Here is an 11,353-nt window from a genome sequence, read left to right on the forward strand (position 1 = left end):
AAGAGAGGCCCATTGGACTTGCAAACTTTATATGCCCCAATATAGGGGAATGCCAGGGCCAAAAGAATGGGAATGGGTGGGTAGGGAAGTGGGGGGTGCTATGGGGGACTTTTGGGATAGCATTGGAAATGTAATTGAGGAAAATATGTAATAAAAATATTAAAAATAAAAAAAAATAAATAGTGTTGAATGTATATTGATTTTTAAAAATATATTTAAAGGGTAGAATTATTATCTCCTTTTCCTTGAAAGTCTGCAATTAAAGATAGCCTGTGTTTATTCCCTTTTTTTGTAGAAAACATGGAATATATTTAATGAAATGGTCACTGGAAAAAACATAGTTAATCTTTCCCCTCACTATTTCTGACACTGTGAAGTTTAGCTTTGTCTCATGCTTGCCTGGCACGCTCTGTATGCTGCATAGCCTTCTTCCCTCAACTTATCATGGATATGTTTCTGAATTCTTAGCATAAAATAATACTGAGTGTATTTTTATGGATTCTGATGCATATTTTAAAATTTCTCTAGAAAGTTAAAGAAGATTAAACTCCTTTCACAACGTTTTTAAAACATAGAAATCATAAACTGGGAAAAACTTTAACTGGGTTTCTCTTAGAAAGTAAGTACATCTAGCTATAGAGAGTGATGCTTTCCTTGAAAATAATTGGGTGGGAATACCGTGAATAAGTTTTTACACTAGAACAGCAGTGCAGACTGTGTTCACACATTGTGTTGTTTTATGGTTTATTGTTTTATTTGTTATTTCAGAACAGTCTTGCCTTACAGAGCAGGTTAGCCAGGAATTTTCGTTGTATACAAGGGTGACCTCATACTGGGCAATCCTCCTGTCCTAAGGATTGACGTTGCAGTATTCAGCACCAGCCCAGCCTTTACATCTTTTACATTAAAAGATGGTTGTTTTAAAGAAAAAAGTGGAAATTATGAATATATCTCTTGTCAGAGTGATGAGAGTCATTTAAAGGACACATGATGTACATAATTTGAGAAAAAGAAAAATAAAATTACATAAGATGGTGGATACAAATGTCTCTGCTTAGTGACTTCAAAGCCAAGCACAACCCGTTTTACTTGCTTGCATTGTCTGCTAGATCCTATATAAATTTGAATTATTATTCTTTTCAAAATTTAACAGTAGTTTGTTGAATTTTTAAAAATGCTGCTTAAATATCTTTTTATTATTAGAAACATCACTAATGTTAATGAATATAATATAAGAAGACATAATTTCAGTGCCAGTGTCTGCTTTTGGAACATTTTAATGCCTTTATGAACATTTGACCTATTTATAATTGCATATTAATTTTAAGATAATCTTCATGTATTGTAATCTAGTGTCTTAACAACTCACATTTTAAAAAACCTCAGATTTCTTACTACATATACTTACAGGCTAAAATTATGTTTCTTCTGTTTTATTATAAAGTTTGGTTAACCTTGAAAAGTTATTCAAAATCTATTTAGCAAATGACAAGAAGTTAAGATATCCCTTGTAACCAGATATGGTGGCACATGCCTTTCATGCTAGCACTTGGGAGGTAAAGGTACGTGGGTCTTGGAATTTGAGGCCAGATTGGTCTACAACTGAATTCTAGGATAGCCAGAGCTACACACAGAAACCCTGTTCAAAAAACAAACAAACAAACAAATAAACAAACATTGTGTTTGTGTGTGTGTGTGTGTGTGTACACATATATGGTGACATGGACAAGAGCAGCATACCTTTTAAATGTTTTTAGCTTGTCAGACAAAGGAAATATTTTTGAATAGTATATGTTTGATTTTAATAGGAGGGAAAAACCAAAACAGCATGATGTGTAAAGTACCGGGAAGACAAGAAGGGGCAAGTTACTTAGACCAGAATAAAAGTGGCGTAAGACAGTTTTAGCCACTTTGAACACTAATTTAGTATTCAAAATAAAATGATGTGTGATCTTGGCAGTACAAGACAAACACCTCTGAAGGCAGTGTTTGCGGTATGGTAAATTAACCCCCTAGACATTTAACCTCCTGGACATTAATCAGGTGATTTAAATGCAAAGGGTTCCTAAAAATACAGTCATACAAGTAAAATAGTTCTCTCTCCCCCAAATCATATGTTAGGACTATGGATTTCTGTCTTATTCTACTAAAAAAGAGAACAGAAATAAGAATAAAGTGGTATTGCCTTTGTTCAGGATGTACATAAATGGATATGCACATAAATTGTACACACACATGTACATAATTGCATTTGTAAGTTGTCAGAGTTGTGGTAATATCATTTGGGAAGGATGGCCCTGTGCATAATTTTGAAAGAAAAATATTTTCAGGGCTACTGGATCCATATTGATAATATTTACATTCTAAGATTTGGCATTTTGTTGTGATTAAATAAACAATAATGGGCTGGAGCAATGGCTCAGGGATTCAGACCCTTGCTGCCTTTGCAGAGTACCTGGATTTAGTTCCCAGCATGGTGGTTCATTGTCACCCATGATTACAGTCTCAGGGGACCAGATGCTCTAACCCAACATTCCTATGGCTCCTCTACGTATGTGGGACTTATACATACACTCAGAAACAAATAATATATATGCAAATCCTTTAAAAAGGTTAAATCAGTGAAAACATTATTTTCATAATGATTCAATATTCATCATTTGGAAAGCAAGTGATTAAGTTGGAGAAATATTTGTACAAGAATTTTCTGGTCTCAAATCATTAAGGGAAAATGGTAGAATATCACAGAAAGATTGTTTTCATAAGCAGGTTACCTATGGTTCCCATTATTAAAATTTGGGACTAAACACTAACAGTTTATAAGATATAAACAGATCCCTAAAGAGAATCTTAAACAGTGTATTGACTCAAAATTATTGATGTGTCATTATTAGTACTCCATAGGCTGGTAAAGTCTGCATGGTGCTGGCACTCTCCTTGCCCTAGGTTCATATTTTGTGCCCCTGGGTGACTCCTGATGTTCAGATGGTAAAAGCAATGGTCAGTGAAGGGATACCTGTCTGTATCATGAGCTCATAATAATTGATTCATATATTTATAGATGAGGGTTATGGCATGGAGCCTCAATGTAAAGTTTTTTACTTTTAAGTATGTATGTCAACACTATATCACTATCTATACATTTGTATAGATTCTTGGTGTTTTAGCTTTAAAATGACACTCTATTAGAATGATATAGTTTATATAAAAGGAGGGGTTTTTGGTTTGTTTGTTTCTTTTTTGTTTTTGTCTTGGAATCTTTCCCAGGGCCTTGTGTATATAATGCCTGGACTTGGTTCTAACCTTTTATAGCTTATAGTATGCTGTTAAAATGATTTTTTCCAAGGATGTTTATGATTTATATGGTATAATAGTAACATACCCATATTTGTAGATTATGTAAAATATAATATAAATGAGTCTTTATATTTAAGTGTTAAAAGAATGTTTTCTTAACAGGCACCGTTATCAACCTTGGAAACATTGATGATCTCACAGAAGTCTGAAATTGAATATTTACAGAAGAAACTGAAAGTGGCAAATGAAAAGTTGATGGAGAATAGATCTTGTGACCAGGATTTCTCAGAGAAGGGGACCGAAGGAAAACACAAGGTGGAGATGTTTATCATCTTAGTCATTGTCAGGAAGAGGCTGGCAAGGCAAGGGAGGAGTCAGGAAGCAATGAGAAGCACGCATTTATTTCCTTATATGTATATATACTGAAACTAAAACCTTTAATTATTTTGTTAAGGTTTCCTCAACTACCTATTAGAGTTTATATTAAGATGTAGTCAATTAAATTCCTAATTTTAATTAAACAAAAATTTATATTATAATCAATATTTGTTTCTGTATTATATGTAAAGTACAGGACATTGGAATATCAAGTACTAAAATATTTCAACCTTAATTTGTTTTTGGTCTTTCTTTCTTCCTTTCTTTCTTCCTTCCTTTCTTTCTTTCTTTCTTTCTTTCTTTCTTTCTTTCTTTCTTTCTTTCTTTCTTTGAGATTTAAAGGATAGCAATAAAGATAAAACAACAAATTTTACTTGGCATATTTCTTTTTACATTCTCTGTTTTTCTTTTTCTTTTTTTGGTATGCACTTTGTACTATGTTATGTAGCAGAATATACTATAGAATATTTAGATATCTATAGAAATATCTTTATATTGTAGAAATAGCATAGAAAGGCTGAAGTAGCCTTTTCCCTAAAAGGAAGGCATTTTAGACTTTTTCCCTCACACCTGTTACATGAGCCGTGTTTCATGAAAGCACAGACCCTGTGTTGAGGATGGTAGTTTGGGGTTCAGTTTCCTTCCAGTTTTTTAATGATTGGAACAAGCTGCCCTAATAAAGGAAACATTTTCAATGAGACTGATGGGTGGAGCCGTGGCATTCTTACCTGTGCCCTATAATATTGACAGTGCTTACCCGAAGCGTGGCTTTTGTTCATTTTTCACAATATCACTACTGCCCTTTACAACTCTTCTTATCCTAAAAGCCCTATTTTAGTGAAAGGAAACACTCATAAGATTCAAAGCCCACATTTGGCTGCTTGCTGTTCTGCTGAAGTTTGAATAGATACTGTTTTGATCTCCAAGGCCAAGAAAAGGAAGGAGAGGCATGTTTTAGACATTTTCTTTTTCTATTTTGTACGGACATGCATAAAAGGGGAATACTGCTGCCCAGGTTTATAGTCATTTTCCTGCATTCTGTCTCCAGATTGGTATATGGAGCTACATAATATAAACACACATTCTTGTCTCTAGTTAGCCACATTACAGTTAATGACCATATGGTCATTATAGTATAAGATCTACTGTCTGTTGTATTTATATTCCTCAAGCATATTGTTCCTTCAACTTCACAGTGTGTTAAACTATTTCAAAGGGGAAAAAATCCTTTCCCTCTTGTTTCTGGTTGTCCTATCAAGTGTAACCTTGGACCCTTATAGAGCAATTAGACCAGCCTCTATCCCCTCCTTTGTAATGAGGTTTCTTGCATTTCTGAGTCTATAACCCTTTAGTCTTCCCTAATGGGACATCATTATTCTGAAAGAAACAATGTAAATGTAAATGAATATTCTCATTAACGAGTCACAGAGAAACCTTTAGCTGTAGCACTGTGGTAATTTCGCTTGTTATTTCTCGGGTATTCCATGCAGGACTTTTTTTTTTTTATAATTCATTATTAGTATTCAAAATTACTTGTTCTTTAATTTTGCATGTCTTTCATAATCCAGCGTTTCAGCCAGTTCAACCATGTCCTTGTTTTATTCTCGAGGAACCACCTGTGAAACGTTCAAGGTCTTTGTCCCCAAAGAGCAGTTTCATGAACTCTGAGGAGCTAAGGAAGCTTAAAAAGGCTGAAAGAAAGATTGAAAACTTGGAGAAGACACTACAGCTAAAGGTGAACTTTAAACCAGCTCTTTAATCATAAGCACGCAAAGATAAATGTAAACAGAGCAAGTATATAGTTCACAGATTATGCTTGCTGATATTTCTTTCTGATTTTAACTATTATGTAAAAACATACAGTCTTTAAAACTGATTTCTTAGGAATATAAAGTAGGGGAAAATTTACTATTTTAAAATGAAATATATACTCATTAATGTCAAGAAAGGGGAATACATTTCTTACATTAGTTTAGACACAAAAGTACAACACTATACATAGTGAAAAAAGGAATTTCCTGTTGTTCATTCTAGATGATGGATGTTTTAAGACTGGATTGGGTTAAGCATCATACGCACTTCACTGAGGTCACTTACAGATGCTGTATCAGGTTTATAGAGGAAACACTGAGCAGGGAGTGAGTGTGAGTCTGAGACCTCCATCCCGGGTGGTGGTGCTGCTTCATTCAGAGTGTAGCTTCCCTCTTCAGCTGACAACCGCCTCCTCACAGACACACCAAGAGATCTGTCTCCTAGGTGATCCTAAACCTAATGAATTTGATAATGAAGACTACCCATCAGTTACTTTTACATGAGAACCAGGTAGAGCTCACTGTGTAGCTCAGTGGTAGAACACTCACTTAATACACGCACAGCCTTCAGTTCAATCTCCAAGCATGCAAAACCAAAACAGACAAATGCAAACCCAATGAAAATACCAAATAAATATTTTATGTATTTATGTTTTCTATTTCAACTGAATTTACTATAGAGCATGTATTTAAATTCCTTCTCTGCTCATCTTAAGAAGAATATACCTTTTGCTTTGCCTTTGAGAGCAAATAAATTCTAACTTATATTTATGACAGGATGTTGCTAGTTATTAGTTATAGTTTTTTATAATATAGTTAATATATGTAGGTATATACATGTGTATGCATGTGTGCACACACACATATATACTCATATATATTGATCCATATTCTATTTTCATATAGGATTATTTACATTAAATTGTCATTAACTCACCCAGTAACAGAAGCTGAGAAGTTCTAGATCTATAGTTATGGACTTGAGGTCTAACAGATCCAAACATATAGTTCCAGTCTGAGTGCTAAGGCTGTAGAACCAGAACACACTGTGTAAGTTCATGTTTAGCTCTCAGTTTGAGTCCAAAGACAAGGGAAGATGAGAGTCTCATCTCAGAGATGCTCTAGCAGGGAAGAAAATCTTTTTTTTTTTTTTAAACTGAGGTTTTCACGAGATTGAGGAATGCTATATATTTTAATCACTAGTTAGTGCACTCTTTTGCTACTAACACAGTATCAGAGAATTGTACCTAATACAGAAAGAGTTTTCTTTAGGGGTCCAGTTCCTACCCATGGTGGGGAGGAAGCATCCCATCTGGAGCCGACCTTCTGCAGGCAGCATATAACCATGAGTGACAAGGAACACTCTCCCTCCCTCCTCCTACTAAGCCCCAGCAATTCAGTCTCACAGTCTTCATGGAAAAACAGACAAACACAAGCCAACAAAACAAAATAAGACTGATCTGATCTTCCTCTATCACATAGGCCAGACCTCCAAGCACTGTAGTCGCTCGAAGTTCCTGCCGTCTCAATAACTCACGGTAGAGGTTAGCTTCTTCACAGGAAGCTTGGGGGATACTGCTCAGTGGGAGAGTACTGGATCAGTATGTATAAGGTTTGGGCTTCTATTGCCAACACTGCAAATAGTATTAGTAACAGTAGAATGAGTGTGTTTGTTTTACCAGGACTTCTGCAAGGCATCACCCCAAATGGGTGGCTTAGTACAATAGAAATGTATTGTCATGGGGTTTCAGACGAGGCCAGTCTAATAGTAAGGTGTCAGCCAGACCAGACCCTCTGATTGCTGAGTGTCAGTCCTATCTCTTCCTCCTCATTTTTGTTGCTTAGCTATCCCTTGCCTTATAGGTGGCATCCCCCATGTCTTCACATTGTCTTTTATACATGCCTTTCTGTGTCTGTATTTTACCATTCTAGAAATATATTAGATTAGGGCCCACACAATGACCTCATTTTTATTTGATTGCCTTCATATAAATCCTGTCTGAAAAAAATCATATTCTGATACATCAGGATTAGGATACAACATAGTTTTTTCTTTTATTCTGGAGGAATAAGTGGAAGAAGGCTGATTTATAAAACTGTCTGCATTTTTTGTTCTGACTTCTTGGTTTTTAGGCTATTACCTGTGTGTGTGTGTGTTGAAATTTTGTTATGGCCTTTGAGTGATCATAGCTTGGAAACATATATTTACATCTCCCCAAATACAATCCCCCAATCAGGTAATAATTTCATGGAGTTTTTATAGTAGCAGAAGAGAGAAAGTTATAAGTTAGAGCACTTTAAAAAAATACATTGATAGGAACAGTATATAGTCAATTACAGCAGGCAAAGGAATCTCAACTCCAGGTCTCAAATGTTATCTGATTATATTCTTAGCCCTTTGGTAGAGAATGGGTTTTTGTTAATACATTCCAAAAATTGTTTACCGTTGATCAGGATATTATGTCAGACTCTGAGGTGGCTAAGGAGGCTTTTTGAGTGTTAATATTAGTCCAAGGGAAATTGTAATTCAGATATCAGATCATCAACAACAATAAAAAAAATCTGTATTCAGTGAAGCAGTTTTTTTTTTTAATCAGTCTATGAACCTATGAAGACAGATTCACACCAAGTCCATCAGTGATGGGCATCAAGAAAGGAACCTGGAGCAGAATCCATGGAGGACAGCTACTTGCTGGCTAGCTCACAGACTCTTACGTAGCTAGCTTTCTTGTTGTAGTTCAAGACAATCTGCCTAGGAGTGGCACAACCTACAGTGGCTGGACCTTCTTACATCAGTTATGAATCAAGATAATCCTCCACAAACTTGCCCCAGGCCTTAACTGTCCTAGGCAAGTCTTCAATCACGATTTTCCTTTCACATGTCTCTAAGCTGTGTCAAGTTGACAACTAATGCTGACTAGGACATAAAGTTTATATGTATTTTTTCAAAGTCCTAAGACATATGGAATTTATACATTTTAATAAAATTTAAGTATCCATAATGCACTCTTTGGAGATTCATTAACTCATTAATTCATTAACTCACTGGTTATTATAGATAGAAGAGAGAGAACATAAAGTTGGAAGGGGGCATGGAACAGGGAATCTGGGAGAAGATAGGGGAGAGAAGTAGAGGTGAATATGATTGAAATATATTGAAAACATGTCTTGCAACTTTAATGAGCAGAAAACCTCAGATGGGCTGAGAAACTCTGTCCATGAAAGCTGACTTGACTGACACCTATGAAAGCTAGCGATAAGATCAGCTTACCAAGCTCTGTCATATACTGCGTTCAGACTGCAGGGGAACTGGCCCACAGATGGAATCTGTTCCACCCTGTTAGCCCCAACCCTACCTGTACCTCATGTGTACCCTGTCCTCTCTGGCAGAGAGATTGGTATCATTCATTGTTGAGATAATGGATAATATGCTTCTGCTAAGATCAGATTATTCGTTTTTATTTATATTTCCAAGTCACCTTCTTCAGTATCCATCTAGCATGCATGAAATTCTTAAAGAAACATGATCAGGTATGGGGGAGGGAGGAGACAGGAGAGAATCCCTGAGGGCCAGAAGAATGAATGGAAATATGCAACCTCAGGAGTGGGGCATGGGGGTGGGAGGTGGGGGCACCCTCCGGAACGTACCAGAGACTTAGGAGATGAGAGACTCTCAGGACTCAAAGGGAGGGACCTTAGATGAACTGCCCAACCTTGGGGAGAGAGAGCTCTTAGAGTCTACTTCCAGTAGAAAGACAGGGCATCAAGTGGAGGGATAGGGTTGCCATCCCACAATCAAAAACTCAGGGCCAGAATTGTTTCTGTCTAAAACAACTGCAGGGACAAAAGTGGAGAAGAGACTGAGGGAAAGGCAGTCCAGTGCCAGGCTCAAATTGAGATTGATCCCAAGGGGAGGCTCCAAGGCCTGACACTATTACTGATGCTCTGGTGTGCTTACAGACAAGTGACTAACATGGTTGACCTCTGAGACACCCAACAAGCAGCTGAAAGACTTAGGTGCAGATACTTACACTCAACCATTGGACTGAAGTCAGGGACCCCGTGGTTGAATTAGGGAAAGGCTGGAAGAAGCTGAGGAGGAGGGTGACCCCGTAGGAAGACCAGCAGTCTCAACTAACCGGTACCCCTGAAATCTCTCGGACACTGAGCCACCAACTAGGCAGCATACACTGGCTGTTCTGAGGTCCTGGCACATATACAGCAGAGGACTGCAGGGTCTGGCCTCATTTGGAGAAGAGGCGCCTAACCCTTGAAAGACATGAGGCCCCAGGAAGTTGGGAGACCTTCTTGGTTGGAGTAGAGGGACATTTTCTTGAAGGGGGAAGATGGGGAATGATCTGGGATGAGGAACAGTGAGAGGGTGGACCAGGAGGAGGGCAGTGACTGGACTGTAAAAAAAAAAAAAAAAGTAAAAAACAAAAAATGAATCTGCACCAAAACAAAAAAATTCATTTTGCTAACTTCCCTTAACATGTGTTCTCAGATCACTGCTATTTGAACAGAGTTTATGTTTCTAATTGATCTTATTTCACCAAGGAGTGTTTAGCCTAACCAGAAGAGTAGATTAAGAATCTCTGCTGTTCTTATGAAATAAAAAAGAAAAGAATAGAATATGCAAATATCATTGAGGAAAGTCACTTAATACAGTTTATGTAGTTTCTGTTTTCTAGTGTTTCAATGTCCCTAGCCATTTTAAAACAAAGTGTATAGAAAGTATTTAGTAAATGTTTTATAGAATGATCTAATGAATAGCTCTAATTCATGACTACTCAAAATATTTGTGTGCCTTTTAGGAAGATTTGGTAATTAATAACATAAAATGTGTCATTTCTTATGTTTAATTTTATAGTATTAATTGTTGTGGCAAAATAACTCTCATAAAAAGCTATTATTTTTATTTTCACTATTATATGTGGAATAGGACTTAAAGAATTAGGGTTCAATGTCAAACTTCTATAGGTAAGGTTATAAAGCATCTTTGGTTATTTATTTTCATTGTTTCTTTAGAGGTAACTGTATAAACTTAGATTTTACCTGTTTTAGTGTACTGAAATAGGGAAAAATGAAATGTATCTTATAGTTACATTTTAAACTCCATATTATGTTATATTTTATACTTTAATTCTATTTCTAAAGGAAGACAAATGTATTTCACAGCATCACATATGTGTATGAAAGTATATTTAAATATTAACATTATATTGATTTATAAGCCTTAGTATGAGTCCTCTATTTTAATAGGTTAAATTTTAAGAACTTTATAAATGTTACATAAGCACTGGGGCAATGAAGAGACAAAATTAAAACAAAGTTCATTGGTTTCCTATAATAATTTCTTATCCTATAGAGCTACAGACATTAATTACCGTAGAAAAGCAAAATACTTACAAGAAGTTTTCAAAAATTAATTGTAAAATAATAGATTATTGGGGATAAATTTGATCCTATGAAGAGTAATTAAAGCAAGCTCTTGTAGAAGATATTTACATAGTTCAGGCTTTGAGAAGTATTTTGACCTTAATCTCTTGTAAGCATTTCTTATAGGAAACGTATTAAGAAATTTCTAACATACCATGTTAAGAGAATTGATATTTAGTCTGTTTAGTAGATGTAGTATGAAAAATTCGTTTCTTTTTTTTCTGAGATTATTTTTTCTTTAATGTTGTCATTATTTTTACAGTTACAGCTTAAACATTTAGAAAAAAGCAACTGTACTGAATTTATCAGTGGCTCCTCCATATCAGGCTTTTAAAAACTTCTGTATAGACTTTATGTCTTAGAATGACCTCCTCCTCCTCCTCTTCTCCCTCCTCCTTCTCTTCCTCTCTCTCCTCCTCCTCTTCCTC

General features: G+C 35.8%; 1 protein-coding gene across 1 annotated transcript in view; it reads left to right on the top strand.

Moving 5' to 3' along the window:
* The window catches only part of Cntln (centlein), a 236,149-nt gene that overhangs the window by 108,735 nt on the left and 116,061 nt on the right, over positions 1-11,353 (top strand). Inside the window, exons 9-10 of the mRNA XM_021161204.2 lie at positions 3,460-3,612; positions 5,285-5,410. Coding sequence (XP_021016863.1) covers positions 3,460-3,612; positions 5,285-5,410 — 279 coding nt within the window. The remainder of the gene's footprint in view (positions 1-3,459; positions 3,613-5,284; positions 5,411-11,353) is intronic.

This window comes from Mus caroli, chromosome 4 (assembly GCF_900094665.2).
Source record: "Mus caroli chromosome 4, CAROLI_EIJ_v1.1, whole genome shotgun sequence".
Taxonomy (NCBI): Eukaryota; Metazoa; Chordata; class Mammalia; order Rodentia; family Muridae; genus Mus; species Mus caroli.